Raw genomic sequence first — 18,601 nt, 5'->3', positions numbered from 1 at the left:
AAAGGGAGTCATATATGTGGCAAGAAAAAGGAGTTAAACTACACCCTTTTTTTTAAGACTGCAGTAGAATGCCGTGAGGACGTTCAGAGGACGCAGAGGACGTTCACAAACAATGAGGTAATTGTACACGGCATTACGAATTTTATTGCATTTATGCATTATATAACAAACAGCATTTCATTTTTCTTATACGACCTATTGTTCGAGACAGAGATTATTGTTTCCGTGTAATAACGCATCACAAGGTACAGGTATCAGAGGGAACGACGTAACTTTTGGCGAACTCTGCAGTGTCATTATAGATCCGGTTGTCAGGGCCACGCAGTTCGTTGTGTCTGTCATAGTTGTAGTCACCACAAAGACCGCAGACCTTGCCTCGGTAGAATGGAGCAACCTGTCACAGGGAGGTACAAGTATAACAACAACGACGACGACACGGGTGCCCTCCAGTCACACACACGCTAGGAACATTCAGTCTTACCTGCGCAAGCAATATGCGGCCGTCGAAGACGATGTGGATCCCGTGAGTGTCTGAATGGATCGAAAAGGAAGGACCGTCGTGGTTCACGTAGAATAATTCAGCATCGTCCTTGACGTGGCTGTACGGGTGGTCATGGGATACTGACACTACCTCGCCGTTCACTTGTAGAACTCCTCCAGTGCCCTCATTGGACGGTAAAATATCGATGACGGTGTCTGCGATGAATACCTTCAATGCCTGCGAGTTTGTGAAAATTTATAGCAAGGTACAATGTAGACAACCATGGGAAACTCGCGGACACTTTTTTTGAGAACTTCGTTCTATGTATTCGATGACGAGTATGTGGAATGATGCAAAATGGAGCCTCGGCTACCATTGGCGAACACTGCCTCTCAAGCCACAAACGATAACAGAGTTCCTGTTCGGGTGTTGCTGTCTGAGTGCTTCCTCTGTGTTTTCCTCAGACGCTCTCGGGGAGATATCGGAAAAGGCGCTCGTGAAGTCGGCCCGGGATGCATGCTTCTCCGCACCGCATGTCATCGTATGCGCAAACAAAACAGCTCGGTGGCGCACCCATACTACTGTTATCACTAGTTTCCGTTTCGAAGCTCATCTAATATCAGCTCTAACCTAAGCTCTAATCTAATCTACGCTAATCTAAATCTACTGTCCACAGAATCCTGCCTAGTTCATGCTATTGCAAACCACGTGTCTCGCGATGTATTCTCCAAAAATCTTTTTGGAGAAAACTCACCGCGGCTCCTGGCAGCCTTCGAACGTGGGATGGAGAGCGGAGACCGCGCAGTGAAGCTTTTAGAGAGGTTGATTTATGATAAGAAATAAGATTAATACTACATGTATTTTTGTCCATAGTGACTCTTTACTATGTTATTTTTCGCCAAAACCTTTATGTTTGACTCAGGATAACCCGCAGACACCAACCTTGGGGAACGTTGGTGTGTCTGTGGCCCTAGCGAGAATGACGAAGTGGTTGCCAGGCGAACAGTCTCTGGCAAAGACGCTGTAGCAGTCTGTATTGGGCAGTATGGTAAAGGCTCCGTCGAAGGTGCGCACGCGGTGTTCCTGCAGATCACAGTGCTCTGCAACAGGAAGCATGGAGATGACATACCATATGAGCAGTTCACACATGATCACCTACCGTGCTTGTAGGTCGTAAGGCACTCCTGGAGGTTGGTGTACCCAGGCATGTGGAAGACACGTGGTTCTAGAAGGTGCGTGTAGACGGGTACGTGGTCATGATGGAACACGTGACCTTCGGCAGTTGTGACGACAAGGCGCGTCGTCTGATGAGACTCTTTTTGTGTCGGAACTTGGGAAACAACACGAAGTTTGCCATCTGTTCCGCGGAAGTGGGAGAGAATGGTACTGAAGAAGTCGGGATGTTTCTTGCTGTGATGATGGAGAACGTGGAGGAGGTAAGGGCCGTGTGGCTGGATGTCAACGAGAAAGACAAAATGTAGCTTGGCCACCTGAATAGTGCTCACAAGCATTCTGTTAGTACACACGCACATACACGTTGAATGTTGACGAGCTGGGCGATTCACCGCCGTTGTGGCGGTACATCTCCTGATTGCTTTTTTTTTTGCAAACGAATTGGGGTTGGTGATAGAAAGGGCACTTTAAAGATCGGTCGCTAGCCTGACGGAGCGCAAGAACTACGCGAGAGCCCAGTCAGAAAATTCTGTCCCACGGATGTCAATCGGATATACTTTCACGGAGATACGGATATCCACAGAATAATGAAATTCCTCCAGCGGGTATACTACGGAGATCCACTTGGTCGGGATTCGAACTTCCTACGAACGTCCACCTTGCGGACATGACCAGGAGGAACGGACGTAAGCAGGACCTCTTTGGGTTGCAGCGTGTATCTCGAGCGCGTGTTACTTTTTTATCTTTTAGAAGTCAGTACACGCTTTGTAGTAGAATATAAAGCGTCTTTCCGCCATTTTTTTAACATCTGCCGCCGTCGCCCGTGGTTTTGTTTTCTGTTGCTCCGCTTTCTTTCCCATGAGGGAAAACAAGCGCGGCGCTTCAACAAAGAAGAAACAGCAACGAGCGACTGGGCCACTCAGCCGAAAAGCTTTGGAAATGAAGTGGCATTCACTTCGAAACAGAAAACAGACACTGTATATGGGTGTTCTCGCGAGCTTCTGCACATTCGAGAGCCCCGTTCGCCTGTGAGTCGGAATGAAGGGTGAGATGTCTAAGTTTAATTCGATTGCGTACACAGACAACGATGACATGAGAAGATGCTTGGCGTATTAAGTCACCGTGGAGTCTCTGCTTCTTACTCATTTGGTTTCAGAAAGTTAGTTGATCCATAGAAAGTCGAATTTGCGCAGTGCTACATCATCCCGCGTTTCTCTCTCTTGCAATACATGATCCATACAGCATCCCATGACGGAGGTGATCCGGACGATCCGTGAAACAGTCGTAACAGGACCTCCTGCGGATATCCCTCCATAAATATCTCAGGAGAGTCCCACGGAGGTCCATTCTCGGGTATGAACATTGGGATCTATTTCGGACGTCTGTGGGAGATGGTGTTCTGTCTGGGAGCACGAAGGCCTTGCATCTGGTGTGTAGAGTTCGAAGAGTTGAATACTACATACCGATTTGAGATTATGGTACTCGACGTCAAGGTTGAGCTTTCCAAGGCGGCTGCTCTGGTACAGGTACTTATTGCAGAAGTAGTTCATAGGAATGCCTTGTTCCTGGTAGAAGCGGCATATTTCGTACAGCTTTCGCAGTATGTTCTGCTTGAATCTGTTCTTGCTCGGTGGTTTGCCGCTGGCGATGTCTTCGATCTCTTCAGCATCAGCATCAGTGTGCTCGTACGTTCCATGAAGGGAGATCTGCTCGTATTTGGGATGGGGCGTCAGGAAGTGATTATTATGGCTTATGAGATTGAAATACTTGCCCTGGAGCCCTGAGAGCAGCTAGCACCATAGATAAGATTAGCCTTGGCTTCGACAGTGCTTGCTTGGTAGAATGTGGCCAGATTGCTGAACTTTTGCCAGTCCTGCGCTGGGAACGTTACAGCGGTGTCTAAGCAAACCTACAGAGAGACGGGCGGATTAGATCTCCAACTCTATGGTTTGGGCCAATGTCTTTTGTGAAGCCTTGCTTTCACGAAGCACTTACTGTCGTATGGTTCAGCTCTTCATCGCTAAAAGGCGATCTGTCATAGTAGAATCTGACCCAGTGCTTGAGAAGGTCTCTTGTATGTGTCACCTGCAGCTCTGCTCTTATGGTGCGGGTCTTGGTGTCTCCTTTGTAAACGAAGTCCACACTGAGAACGCGCGACGTTGTGTTTCCAGGAGTGCCTTCGACTGGTGCATAGCTGCTGTGGCGTTCGACGTCATTTGGGCCGTACACCTTGTACGCAATGTCAACTTCAATCTGACGAAGAACGTTACGAGTTATTTGGTGCACCAGTGGCTGTTGTACAAATTGAGATCCAGAGTGTGTGTCCTTACAGTGTGAGTGGTGTCTTTCTCTGCTGGGACGACATGGATACTTAAATACCTCGGATGCCAATGGGGATTGACGTCCAGATAGAAGGTCTTCTGAAGAAAGCTTAAGTCGTACCAGAAGCGACGCAGCGACTTCCTCAGACCTCCAGCAAGTAGCCGACTCTTCACGTCATAACCAAAGCCAAGGAAGTCCGTCAAGTACGTCTTGTTGTGCTAGACAAAGACAAAAATTGTACGAATTATAGTGCCTGCATCGATATCTTACATTGAAGAGCTGTAACGCTTACACTTTCCTCTTGCTGCTTACATAACTGTGTTCCGTTCCATGATTCAACCCCTTGAGTTACTACAGTAATGAACATACAACGTCACCGAGGAATCCCCCTGGCGCAGGCACTCATTTGCGCTTTCGTAAACTCCTTGTTGACTTTGTCTAGGAGGCATTTTTTTTGTGTCGTGTGAGTTCCTAGATGGGCCTCGGATCGGCTTGTTTTCCTATCCGAACACATACGATGTTAGAGTCCTTTCTCAAGTGCCACCGTCAAGGAGGTGATCTATACCAGGTTTGCGGAGTTGCCACTCCGGGGTTGGAATGATTCCGGAATGATTCCAAATTTATCAGAACCCCGGAAACTGTCCTGGGAATGAAATGGGAGTCGAATTAGGCATTTTTTTCGCAGGCGGAATGGAATTGGAATGTAATGGTCTGGGTGCCACACGGTCAAGGACGATGGTTTGGTTTGGTTTTAAGAAAAAAAAATAAAATGGAGATTTTAGCTTCACTAAGTGTGAGGCCCGCAACCCCACATCACTTGCACCAATTACTTTAGTGGAAAACTCCTGTAAAGGGCAACCTCCATGGAGCGAATGTACAGCGAAAAAGCTGCGAACTTCGCTCAGCGTCAGACGCCCTGGGCGACGCGTCAAAAATGTGAGCGTCCGCCGCCGATCTGCCCATGCCAGATATTTTCGCCCAGCGTCCGCGATTCCGGAAGCGTCAACTGCAGATGAACCAATCAAAGTGCACTTCCGCTACGAATCTACGCCAGATCGCCTGCACGTGGTCGTCTGCTCTCGTGAATCATCGTCATCGTCCTCTTCTTGCAACTGGATGCTGTCGTCTGCTCGCTGTTTCGCCAACTGCATCGTTAGAACGTGAGGCATTCTCTGCCAAGAAACATGTTTTCCTTTCGCAGTAGTGAATATGCCTTTCGGTACGTTACTGGGCGCATCTTTTCAGACAGATGTTGGATTTAGTTGCAAAATTTGTGACATTAAATGCAGTTTTTCCAGCTACTGATTTCACTAAGCTTTCACCTTATACCCTGGCAACAGTGACATTACAGCATGACTTCCCGACGCCGTCCGCTGGTTTTTCGCTCCATGGAGCTGGTGCCGGGGAACAACTGGCGGCGGAACGCGCGTGGCAGTCTGCCGCGCGAACTTCGTTGCAAAGATTCGCTCCATCGAGGTTGCCCTTAATGGTTTTCTTTTAAATAATCAATCAGTCATCCTGTAATGGTGATGCCAATGAAGAGGAGGAGGAGGAGGAGAGGAGGAAGGCGAAATAATCTCGTCTTCGTGCTTTTTCCGTGCTGGGTAATGTCAATCTCCTGTGTAGCACTGCTAGGCTAGCTAGTACGGTTAGCGGTCCTAATTCTTTTATTGGTGGAATTAAAGGAATGGAATGGAGTTGCCACGCCATTCCAGGAGTAGGAAATGACCATACATTTTCATTCCGAGGAATTGATAGGAATGGAATTGGAATGGAATGGGAGATCCCATTCCGTAACCCTGGTCTCTATACCTTACATCGATCGTTTGACGGGTACTAAAATTCCGCTTGCCTATCGGCCGTTCTTCCAGCTTATCATACCTGCCTCAGCTAGTAATTCTTAGTAGTAATTCTTGCTTTCGTGTACGGGAACAATCTACAGGCTCCAATAAGTTACATCAAAGCACTTACCGAAGTGAGTTCCTCCTCGTTGTACGTTGTTGTCAGCCCATAATCTTCTATGGAAATCGAATCATTGTAATGTCCAAAAGCTGCGTAAGGCTTGAAGTAATAGTTGAGAAGGTCAATGGGAAAGGACAAAGGTCTTTCCAGCTTTAGCTTGTGCGTCTCCAAGTCGTAGGTCGCTCGCAGGTGCAGGGGTAACGACAGAGCCACTCGTTTTTCGAATCCGGCGCCAACGTGGGCCTGGTCAAACGGGAGAACGACGCCAAAGTACGCGTACTGGTACACATCCATTCTGCGCAATAGAAGGTTAATGTTTATAGACATACTATAGCTCATTATGTTTGCTTATTAGGATTATTGTTCAAATTTTCTTCTCATTATTCGAATTCGAAGTGGAAGGTGCACTGTGGGAGGTTCACAGGCGGGAGTGTGGTTTCTATCAACCATATATAGGCGTGTCGCGCAAAATATGACATAGGGCGCGTTAGGTTCGTGCTCCGGGAACATTCCCTCTTTCAGGGGATCACTTAACACCTCCAAAGTGACTTCCGGTGCACGTTCCAGGGTGCACCATGCGCATCCCTTCTTCGGTGCTGGGGAGCCAGGGAACGCTGGAGAAGAGCGGGGCCAGTTCCGGAGCTTGACGCATGTTGCGGTGCACTGCCTTTCGAAATGGCGCAACCGTTGCAACACGTTGCAACCGCCCATGCTCTTTGTGTTTCCGGAATCATCGGATGTCGGCGGTAAATAGTTATAATATTATAGAGGACTGCTATGGTCAACCGCTATGTTTACTTAAAAGCAGACGACAGAAGAAAGCTCGACAGGTGGCGCGCGCTCAGCGGCTCTGGCGCTCGGCTTCCGGATATAGCCTCAACGCGCCCATACTTACAGGTAGTGCCTCTGGAACTCCATCCGGATCTTGTTGTCTTCGTGCTCCAATGTTGTCGGGTGGCGGTTGACGTAAAAGAAGCCCGACGCTTTTAGTTCTAGAAAGGCTGGCAAGCCCAGGTCGGTGGGCACTTGCACAACCATAACGGGAAGGAGAGAAAAGTACTTGTTTTCCCCGGCGCGTTGCAGTTTGGTGATGAACAGGTGTGCCAGTCTCTCGCCTGTTGAGGACACAGAAAAAAAATTGTGTTGTACCGACTTCGTCTTGTGTGGGAATACGTACCTATTTCGGAAGGATCTCTGAGGAGATCCAAAAGCGTCTCTTCCAAGTCCCAAGTTGCTATCCTATGTCCCCAAAAGTTCAACTTGAAGCGTGCACTGATGGGCTTGAAATCTCTCGGGGTGATCGGGAGCTGAAACAACCCGTTGTCTTATTACGAGAGACAGTTCTGGCGGTAGTTCCGTTCACTGAACTGCACAGATGAATAATTGGGACATACGCTGCTGTCCAACTTTTGGTGCTCCTCGGCGCCCCTTGGTGTCCTCCGTCTACCGAAGAAGTTCCACAAGCTCTCCTTTCTACCAGGGCGGGGTGAAACCATTGCCGCGTACAGTCTGTCGACTCCGTAGCCCTGATAGGTTAGTGACAGGGTGTCGTAGCAGAACCCACTGAAGCAATCCTTTTTGGCGTGGTGAAAGGACAATGGAAGGTAGCTGTCTTCTGACATGATTATCGAGGTTTGTACATCTCCGTAGTAGTCGTACTCTTCTGCAATGTGACGGGTATTTTGCATCACTGTTTACGATCAGAATACATGTAGGTTTATCGTGCTCGCGCCGCACGCCGACGTGACGCCGACTCATCCCCAACGTGATGCCAGGATCAGAATGTATGTCTGATCAAAGGGGTGAGAGAAGAACGTAGCTTTACGTCGGGACGCAGGGGCCGGTCGGTGGACCAATTTTGCCCGCATGAGGGCTAAAACGTGCACTAAAAAAATCTCAGCACACGGCACCTTATTTAACGTCCATCGGGGATACGACGGCGTATCCAATCAACTTGTACCCTGCTGGCACAAAGTTGCTGGCATCCTCTTTCGGGGAGGAGAACTTTTCAACCTTATTTGCGAGAAGTCAAATTGTGTGAAGGGTGCGCGGTTGCCGCGATTGCCCGTGCCACGGTTAATTAATTAATTACCAATCTTGAAGAGAAACTTACCGTAATAGACTTGTGTCATAATGAAACGAGATTCTGTATGTCCCGGTGTTCTGGCGAAGCGGCTTACACCGTTCCAGATAGGGAGCACGTATTCGAGTTTACGTGACCTGAAGATGAGAACAACAACAACAACTTTATTTTTATTTGCGTGATGAAAGGGAAGTTTCATCGCAGGGGCGATACTCTACCCCATTGCTGGTGATAACGTGCCAAACCACTACAGTTTATGATGCAACGTTCGCATGTTAATAATGTTTGTTGGTAAGGAAAGAAAAAGAGAAGAAATTGAACTCGTCTTCCGACTGGTTCTGCTACTCCTACCTTAAATTCTCACCCCCACCCCTTCTATGGGGAGCATATGTTTATTATGACAAATGAAACAAAAGGGGAAATATCAGCCAAACGGGACGCCGGCTTGCTATTCCACAAAGAAAAAAAGAAAAGAAAAAAATAAGCAAAAGAAGAAGAAAATAAAAGAATTGGGAAATAAAGGATACCCCTTCTAGGATTCTCTGTGCATGACCCTATGATAATTGTGAATAGTAGATAATTGCGAATAGTGAACATGTGAACAGTGGACCTCTGAATATAGAGAACACATGAATGGCGAACTTACGAGTAGAGCGTACTGCGTACGATGTTAATAATTTGTCTAGCACCTTGCCAATAGAGGATATGCAGAATAGCCCGGCCGATCGGCAACCGCCGACAAGGAACGCGATTAAACAGACGACTCTCGATTGGCTTGCTTGTCTGGGCGACTTCAGCCTTTTTACTTGTACGTCATTGACGAACTCCCAACGACAAGCTGGATAAACGATTCCAGTTGCGCGCCTGACGTATCTGGCTTCAAGATAATGACATTTACCGAGCAAAATCAGACACCACCGAACCAAGACGCTCCATTAACCAATCACAACAAATGCCTACGTCATGGATGACCAAGTTTCATAAAGTGAACGCGAGAGGTAGCACTTTCAGTTTGAATAGAGTTGGAATAAGTTGTAAACAGAAATATATCCCACGCCCCCTAGGGCTTCTACTTCTTCTTCTATTCTGTGCCGTGCATAATGGCACAAAATAGGCTCCACCTCCCGTTTTCAACCAATCAGGTGCGAGAACGTTGTCATTCGGGATGGTGGTTGGCTAGGAGCGTGCTATGTGGTGAAGTTCATTTTTAAGAGCGTATACTTACAAATCCGTGTAGCAGGGATGCTTGGACTTGGCCATCTCCCGGAAGAAACTAGTGACGTAGGACGCTACTTGGTCGCTGGGATCGTGGAGGATTTCTCGGGCAATATGGTGGAGAAGGTAGAGGTCGGGATGCGTGGCTGTCACACCGACGAAAGCAGCGATACGGATAGGATGACTTTCGCTCGTGTTCTTGAAGATCGGGAGCAGGACGTGTCGTACCTGTGGAGCGGAATACAGAAAGTCAGCAAGTAAGTAAATACCCTCGGGGGGGGGGGGGGATTGAGATTGAATCTACTAAGGAGTATATTAGGGAGGCATACCAGGCCCGGATGCTTGGTACCAGCACGCACGAGTCCCCACGCTGATGCTTGCCGCAGCTCGGGACATTGAACTTGTGGGCCGACAAATCGTGACAGCTGGCGGACAGCTCGTCTCGTAGCTAATCTTCCAGCTATTTCAATATAAACTCCGGACAGGTAGTGGCTTTGATTCCTCACATCAGCTGGAGCTATGTTATACTGAAAGGTAAGGGCAGTGTTAGACGTCCATACGCGGTTATTTGGGAAGTCTCTAAATCTAGGTAGTACACTGTGACCTCTGGAGCCAAAGTGTCCACAAAGTGTCCAGAAGAACAAAGTGTCCACATTGTTTCGCAGCTTTGCGTTTATAGTACAGGGTTTTAGTAGATCTGAAGCACTCTACGCCGACGTCACGCCGACTCATCCCCGACGTTATGCCAACTTGAAAGGAATAATGCGATTGCCCCGTCTTGTCTTCATGGAATTAGTTGCTAAAAATAGGGGTCTAGTTACAAAGATATTTAAAAAACAGAATTAAATTTAATTAATAAATATGCTATCATAATTGATTTTTCACAGGGCTCTATGATGGGACTATATTTAAATTTGGCACAAAGAAAGCCGTTTGCTTGTATGGTATGCTTCTCTGGTATTCCTTGTTGCCACCTTTGGTATCGTTTTGTCCTGATAAACAATCTTTTAGTGGGAATGCTTTTGCTGGTAGTGAGTATTTTGCTGTTAGTATTCAAGTTGAAAACCAAGAAGATGTTTCAAGGCCTTTTTCCAAGTTTAACTCTGATAAATTTGCAGGAATTTCGTAAAATTTAGGGTGTACAACTAATTGTCCATTGATTGAGGGGACAGTCTGCCATATTGAATGCAACAAGTTTAGTCAATATGAAGTGGGCGATCATATTATATTGATTGGTCTTCGGAACCGCTATCGGGGACACCTTCCCGTCTCCCTATATTGTTTCACTTACGTCGTAGAACCTTTCCACAATTTCGGGCTTGCAGAATCCACCGTCTTCTTTATCATCGATATCAGCTCGCTGACAGTTCCCTTCGATAAGCGAGGCCAGTGCAAGAAGACAGGCCCCTTTCAGGCCCTCGCGTTCCTTGACGAAAGGGAGCTTGCAAAGATCCTGTCACAAAAGTACGTTCGTTTTGAGTCCCGTTTTTAGTTCCGTAGAAGGCTGTGTGTCCTTACTATGACCCCGTGCAGGACAGCTTCGCTTGGTTCGAGCACGTGCAGTGGAAGTTTGCTGATGAAGTTCTCGACCTCTTCTGAGGTGAGCTTGAATTCCTCTACCAGCGCGATGAACAAGTTGATGTGTTGGTTGTTGCCCGAGGCACTCAGGAGGTCCAGGAAAAGGGATCTATAGAAACGATTCCGGTTCATCAAGTTGTATAGGTACAACAACAACAACGACAAAAAAATTATGATGGTGAGGGGAAATGTTCAGCTCTGGAAGCAGAGGTATGCTTCCTTGCCATTGGATCTAGTGTGAGAGTAAGGGATGGCGATAGAAGAAGGTTCAGAAAGGGGTAGTCATGGGTTGGACTGTCACGTCGCCCCTCTCGTGCGTCTATACGCTGTGCAAGTGCGTGTCTGCGCATGAGAGGAGGAAGTGAGAGGGAAGAGGGAGGGTGCCGCCGTAGCCAATGGGGCTTCCCGAGTGGAGTAACCGGGAGAGGAGATATGCGCGGAACGCTCGGTTACTTGCAGAGCGTATACGCATATACGTTCCTTCCTTTCTTCCTGCTGTGGCTTTTCAGCACAACTTAATCGAGACATAATGGTTCAACAAAGCAAGAAGAAGGTATAAGCAAATTACAGGGGTGCCTCCGTCGTTTCCACACTTCAACTGGACGTTCGGAAGATCCATTGTTCAGTATACAAACTGTCACCTCACGTACGAATCGCACGTGCGGAAATACCCAGCAATAGGTGCAAAATACACACACAAAGATATAGAGAGAATATATTTCGGTCTTTGTGAGAGGAAGGCTCATGGCTCACGAAGACCAGAAGACCGCGCACCAGCTTACACGAAGTCATCCGAGTCTTCTTCGGTTTTTTTCAAGGACAAGGGCAAACACATCAAGATTTTATGAACTAGTACCCCGTCCTCCAAGTATACCAGCATGCCTCTTCGCAGAGCACGTGAACTCTCGAGCTCAAGGGGGCTAGCTAGTGGTTCGATAGCATCCTGTCAATTTCGTTGACGGCGCGGGTACTACTGTTGCCTACCTCCTGTCTTTCTCGTGTTTCCGTTCTGGCCCCTGGTCCTCCTCCTCCTGTTCTCCTCCAGGATGACTCTCCCAGCCAGGCTTGAGAAGTCCGGCAGTCTCATTGTAGTCTAAGCCGAAGAATGTGTGGTACACGCCCATAAACCTTTGGGCGGGGCTTCCTTTGTGGAGAGCGTCCTTGTAATCATCTTCATTGAAGTGCAGATCAGCCAGTGCATCAAAATATTGCAAGAACTGTTCCCGAGAAGAAAAGCAGCCATAAGAAAGTGAGACGACGGTAGGATCTCCGTGGGCTTGTGGAGTCCCGAAAAAAGGACGAAGAGGACGAGCAGACAGGGAAGAAGAGGAAGAGTCTGTCTCCTCGTCCCTTTCGTCGTCGTACAGGAACTCCACGAACGCAATGGACTCGTCGCAATGGACCATATCAATATTCGTGTCGTCCTTAGAGGCTCAGTGTCGAAGATCGTGTCCCCCCTCCCCCAGTAATCATGGAGACGCTCATAGGGACTGGCAGGTCATGTAACCAACTAACAAGAGAGGACATACAGACCGGATCTGGATACGGATCTGGAGCGCATGGAGAGCGCTCCTTTTTACTAAATGGGACATCTCCTTTTGCGGTGGTGGTGGTGGTGGTGGTGGTGGCGATAGGGCTTGCCGTTGTCGGCCTCACGTATGTGGGCAACGTCACGACTGACGCCCTGGGGGATTGTGCGTCCTGGGCCGACTTCTAAGGGAACTGTGCCGACATATGTCTGAAAGCGTCTGAGGAAAACCCAGGAAAAACCCCAGACAGCACAGCCGGCAGCGGGCTCCTTTTGCGGGAGTGTGGCGCTCCTGCGCTCATACCGACAAATCGGAGTGGTTCTCGCACTCCTTTCCGTCTGGACGCATCTGCACCTTAAAGGCAGACTTCCCAAGGATTCGAAAAAAAATTAGGTAAGCATCACAGCGAACAGGGACCGCTCCCTTGACACCGAATTCAACATTCGCATTCACTTTGCGCGAGTAATTAATCCGTAAATGATGACAATACGAAACCGAAACCGAAATGCAACGCGCACAGCGGTTCGCCCGGAGGAACACACTGTGACGTCGCCCAGCATTGTCGTCTGCTACGAAGCTTGCATTCTTCCATGCTGGGATGACGTCAGTAGTGCTGCTTTCAGCGCCCTCTTGCTTCACAGAGGCGAAGCGTTCACTTCGTAATAATTCGTTCGAATAAAATCCGCGCACATTTGGAACGCGATATTTCGTATGTACGTATGTTCCCAACACCCCAAGGGGTTACCAGTGCTATGCCACAATCTTTGTGGTGATTTTGTTGCAGAGCCCCACTTTAAACGGCTGCAGGACAGTCGGGTCTGAAGCCGTCTCTACCGGAAAAGAACATTCAGTGACACCGGGGAGCCTAGAGGCGCTTTGCACACGCAACGTGCACACATCACGCGCACAGGCAACGCTTTCAAAGCACGTTTAGCAGAGGATCCGGAGCGAGATGGACAGAGTGGCTACTTAACGCGGCCGATGTCTTTCTCCAAACTATAACATAGCGGCCACCCGCAAGCAGCTGCGCATGCGCTTACTAAGAAATGGTCCAATGCTGTTACTATTTTCCACGATAAAAAAAAAAAAAAAAGGAAAAGAAAACGTGCTTTGTGTTTCTACTGGATACCTTCGTTGCCGTATAAGCTAAGATATACCGAAATAATGGTTACACCTGCCTTCTGCTTGTTGAGGGTTAACGTTATAAGCAGACGATAAAAAAGTGAAGGGGAACGTGCTTTGCGTTTCTACCGAGTACTCTTGCCGCGGCATCAGCTCAAATATACGAGAATAGTAGTTGCACCTGCCTTCTGTCTGTTGAGGCTTATGTTATAACCATGTAGAAATTCGTTGTTGAACCGTAGGTCTTCTCTCCTCTGGAGCGACGTGCTGGTAGGTTGCTTCTCTGCGAGACTGGCGTGAACTTGCAGACTGTCGGAGGTTGCGGTGTCTGTGGTAGCTTCCTCTACGGCAGCCAAATGGAGAGAGCGGCTGTAGCAAAAGTAAGCAATACAAAGTGAGACGTTTTAATGGATATTGTTCGAGGCTAAATTAGGGAACGCGCAAGACGGTGGCACAGACAACGAGGCGTGACATTTTTGCTAAGATGAGCATGTTGGAGTGTCCTTTCCTGAAAAGACTTCTTTGCTCACAAGAGCTTGCTAATCAGGTTTCCCTGAAAATGTACGAGAGCCAATTAGGCATTATTGAAGCACGTGTCCGCTGCGTAGCAAAACGATTTGCACGTCACTGTTTCTACGTGTCCAATAGTACTAGGGGCTATTAGAACTATAATACCCCTGCCACACGTGCACTCTTCAATGATCGTTGAAACCAATCGTCATTGAACACGCGCGTAGCGCCATCTCTGGTGTAACGTGTCAACCTTTCAGGGAGCATTGGAACCAATGCCTTTTGCGAAGTTGCCACGTTACACGCTTGGTGGCGCCACGCGCGTGTTCAATGACCATTGAAAACTGCCGGTGTGACAGGGGTATTAGGGGCGCACTAATGGATAAGAGGCACTCTGAGCACATGCAGACATCAACAAATATTAAATTATATAACATTATATATATAAACTAAATTATATTTTACTAAATTTCTCTCAAACACACAGAACAAGAGCAGACGCATGCAGTAACGATGACTGAGGAAATTTCCCACTTAATTTGTGCCTCCCCCCCCCCCTCCAGGCGCCCTGGCCAATACGATGTGTGACGTGACGAGGAGACTATAAACCAGTTCCTTGGTATGACGTAAGAAGATAAGAAGGCAAAAAAAAAAAAAAAGAAATGTCGACGTCAAGTTGCCGGTGGTGAGTAAATAATGAGGAATAATGATAAAATAATAATAATAATATGACATAATGCAGAGACATAGCTTGTTGAGATTCATACAGGAGGACTGATGAAATATAAGCTTCATGTTAGACGTGTGTCCTTCGCCGCACGAAGTTTTCATTATCTTCGCCCAAACGTCGAGTGTGAAGTGTCGAGAACCCCCCGCTGTTCCTCGAAATCTATGGAACACGCGCGATATTGCCGTTAATGAGTTGAATTCCTATATAGAGGACCCATATATCCCATATTCCTATATAAATCGCAGACAATGTGGGTAACTCGGTACAGAAGCATCAGAAGTACTGACGTACTGTTCGTGCATTTCGATTACTTTGCCACCAGGAAGGGGACTGAAGACGTGGCTAGCTGTTGCATGGGCATCTTCAACAACGAAGTTTGCAGATGTTCCGTGAAGTTTGTACTTTACTTCAGCGTTCACTATCAGAGGATGCTGAAAAAGATAACAGACAGTAAAGCGACGGTGTCGTAGCACTTTATGCAATTTTCTTGACACTGCAAGACGGCCTGCACATATATGTGCAGAGGTGATGATGATTGCTTCGGACTGTTGTTCGGCATCGAACCTGACGTCAGTCCTTTCTAAAGCAACGGTGACATGATTATTCTGTCAGAAACGGTGAAGGTAAGAACCCATATAATAATAATTATTATTATTATTTTATTTACCCATTCGAATAATAATAATAAAAGATTGCGTATCGTAGGTACACACAAAGGTGTCTTTTTCCATACATTACAAATTATGTATATTTCCATTATGTAGATTAATCGTTTTGTACTCCCAGTACCTGTCATGACAAAGCTGCCGTCCGGCCACCCAAGAACCCGCCTCCCAATCTTTTTTATTCCGTGTCAGCGCCGCGAAGCAACTGTGGCTATGAGCGGCGTACAGATGTAGACAGATGTAGAGAGGACAGCAGGAAGGAGTGGGGTGACAGGGGGGTTAGTATGCGTCCCGGGCCGACTTCAGGGGAAACTGTGCCGACATTCGTCCAGAAAGTCAGCCGGAAAAGTTGGGGAAAACCTGAGACAGCTCAGCCGGTGGCAGGGTTCGAACCTACCACCTCCCAATCTTCAGCACGACCTGGGCTACCACCATCGAGCTGGACGGCTCGGAGACGCCGCTGGTCTATATGAAGCTTACTTCAGCGAAGGTGCGGGTATATACTAAGGTCAAGCGCCCGTCCACTTCCTAATCCTTAATCTAGATACTATATATAGTATACTCACTGCTTCCCTTGAGCCACACGACTGGCATCTCTTCGCACGGAAGCTTCCGTAAAAAGCCCTGGGCGCGTAGGTGCAGTTCTCCAAGTTCCTCACTTTGGTAACTTCAAAGTTGCCCTCGTGGTCATCAGTGACGTCGTCGTTGAGAACGTACAGGGTCTCACAGTTGCCACTAATACTTTCCTAAAAGACACGCAGTGTGATGGTTCAGGAACACTATTTTGGAAGGATCCTTGATCAGAATATACCTCAAATGTGCTGTACTCTCGCGCGTGAGGGTCACCGCTTCTGCCTTCCGTCAGGTCAACTTGAAAGAGGCTCGCCAAAGCTCGTTTCATGTTTTGAGACCATAACGGCTCGTTCTTGTCCAGTTCGAGGTTTACGAACTGGGTATCGGAAGAAGGAGAGATGTGAGAATGTTAGTCTAAAACAGACACTGTCGCTAGACGAGGGCAGGAGGACATCAGGAAGCACCGGGAGACAGACGCGTCCTTGTAGGGACTGGGAGAAGACATACTCGTCCTGGGACGACACCCGTCTGGAAGGTCTGTCGGAAGAGCAAGGACAGCGCGCTCGATCCCACTACTGCTAATCTTCTGCTTGACCTTGGAGGTTGGAGTAACCCTAACGGGCGGCCCTGTATCACTAACCCACCTGGTCGTGCCTCCGGTGCCTGACGACGTATGTATCCGTAAACTGAACTGACCTTTCCATTGGTGAACTTTACGGCGAATGGCTCCTCGATGTGTTCCGTTAGGCTTGCCCAGGACCGATAGGAAAATTCGTGCGTGTTGAAATTTGCGACACCTTTATCGACGGTGTCCAGTTCGAAATTCACGACCTGTGGTACGGTGCAATATACCCGAGTCACGTGACTTTGAACAGTGGAAGGTGGAGAGACCTACCTTGAAGTGCGTATGATCGTCTTGAGGTTGCACTATGACATTGCACCTGAAGGCAAATCCGACAGCGTGCGCCGGTATGTCAGGTTGTGCGATCGGAACCGTCCCGTCGTAGATATAGCGGTATTCCTTGCCCACTTGGTAGCCTGAAGCGGAAAAACGCTTTTCTTGAGGCACGGTTCTCCAAGGTCTCCGTCACCTTTGGGATTTTTTGCGATCGACAGGCCTCTCCACCCTGCTTTGATCATCTGAACCCTCTTCTCCATCATCATCTTTCACTATCTACAAATGGCGCACTGGCGAAGCGCCCAGTCTGCTGGCCGGCATCTGCCTCATATCTCATCACCCTCCCTTTATATGTGTGTGTGTGTCTTTCTCATCGACGGTGCGTATCTCAGAAAAGCAATTAGCGCTTTGGGCTCGCAAAGACACACCAGTATTTCTGGAGCAGGTGGCTGCACAGGCCCACGTCCCCGTCTTTACCTCCCCCTGAAATATGTCTACAGCTCGGGGGCTGGTCTTAATACCGTGCTGGCATCGCCTACCAGCTTGGCGATGAACAGTGTGGCCAGCAATAAATGCAGGCGAGCTTGTGGAGGAACACCATGCTGTAAGAAGCGTTTTTACAGTATTGGAGGACAATGTACGGACTTATGCAGACGGAGCAAAGAGTGAGATACAAAGTAAGGTAACAGGAGTAAGTTTAAGCATGTATAGGGGATGAATATGGTGTGCGATCTTAGGGGAAAGCCCTGCGAAACTGAATTTGGAAAGCCTGGAGAGACACTGCGTTTCTCTTGGTTGTACCTTACCACATTATACCAGGGTTGTTAGGTGAATGGTAGGAGAATGGAGTGGAAAGGAAATGCAGGCTCTGCACTGCAGAGCAAAAAGAGGACGAAATGAAGAGAGAGAGTAAAACGGGGGTGAGCGAAACGTCATCATCGAGGGACATAGTCCCAGCGTAAGACTAAAGGTCTGGAGCAAACCGATGGTCGTCAGCAACTCCGTAAACCTTTGAGGGCCCCGGCGGCGTTTCATGAGGTTCTGACGAGACGTGAAGTGGGCTAAAAATAGCGCTTTATCTCCGCCATGTTCCCTCTACAGATCCATGTCAAGAATAACCTTGATTAAGTTATCATCAACGTCTACCATTCCTGACATTTTTTAAATGCTTGATAGGAAGTGCAATTGACGAATCTTAAAAGAAATATCCACTGTAGCAAGTGTTGGCCTAATGTTCTATAAGTTTGTACTTTATCATAAATTCTTACCTGAAACGAATCCAATGACCAGCAAAGATAGTAGCACGAGTTCCATAGTAGATGTATAGTCTCACCAGTCAGTCATCCTGCTTCTGTATGGAATCTTGATGGACTCGCTGTTATTTTTCCTCCTATCTTGTCTCGAAGATTTCTCTGAACTGATACGTTCGCAGACTCTTGGAAGCGTTTCGTTTGATTGCCCGGACGAGAGTCCGACGCAAATATGGCACTATTTGCAAACCTCCTTCAAGAGACTCTTCATTTGAACTGGTGGAGGTTCTCCGAAAAAGACATACTGCGTGTTTTTCTTTCTCTCTTTTTTTTTTATTGATTGTCATAACTTGTCTGCTTTATCTGTTGTTGGGACATTCGATTTACAAGACGCAGCCAACATATCCCTATTCATTTTTTTGTTACCACCACACCGTTCTGTTCCCTGCTTCTTCAGCAATTCCTTCAATTCCGTTGTCTGACATACCAAGGACTCCGATAATGATTCAC

At 47.8% G+C, this 18,601-nt stretch overlaps 1 protein-coding gene across 1 annotated transcript; it reads right to left on the bottom strand.

The window, feature by feature from the left end:
* Positions 1 to 118: 118 nt before the first annotated feature.
* On the bottom strand, positions 119 to 18,264 carry LOC135390734 (vitellogenin-1-like). The gene is made up of 25 exons (XM_064620585.1): positions 18,110 to 18,264; positions 16,839 to 16,981; positions 16,640 to 16,774; positions 16,182 to 16,319; positions 15,937 to 16,116; positions 14,997 to 15,136; positions 13,651 to 13,834; positions 11,799 to 12,031; positions 10,755 to 10,923; positions 10,528 to 10,689; positions 9,566 to 9,763; positions 9,247 to 9,464; positions 8,052 to 8,158; positions 7,333 to 7,601; positions 7,116 to 7,245; positions 6,834 to 7,053; positions 5,948 to 6,233; positions 3,985 to 4,194; positions 3,650 to 3,907; positions 3,426 to 3,563; positions 3,118 to 3,360; positions 1,641 to 1,932; positions 1,424 to 1,581; positions 482 to 718; positions 119 to 394 (listed from the first exon to the last, which is right to left on the bottom strand). The coding sequence occupies exons 1-25, from the start codon at positions 18,153 to 18,155 to the stop codon at positions 239 to 241; spliced, it is 4,650 nt and encodes a 1,549-aa protein (XP_064476655.1). The 5' UTR covers positions 18,156 to 18,264; the 3' UTR covers positions 119 to 238.
* Positions 18,265 to 18,601: the final 337 nt, after the last annotated feature.

The sequence above is a fragment of the Ornithodoros turicata genome, chromosome 4 (assembly GCF_037126465.1).
Source record: "Ornithodoros turicata isolate Travis chromosome 4, ASM3712646v1, whole genome shotgun sequence".
In the NCBI taxonomy this organism is placed as follows: Eukaryota; Metazoa; Arthropoda; class Arachnida; order Ixodida; family Argasidae; genus Ornithodoros; species Ornithodoros turicata.
This window is presented reverse-complemented; position numbering and strand designations above follow the sequence as displayed.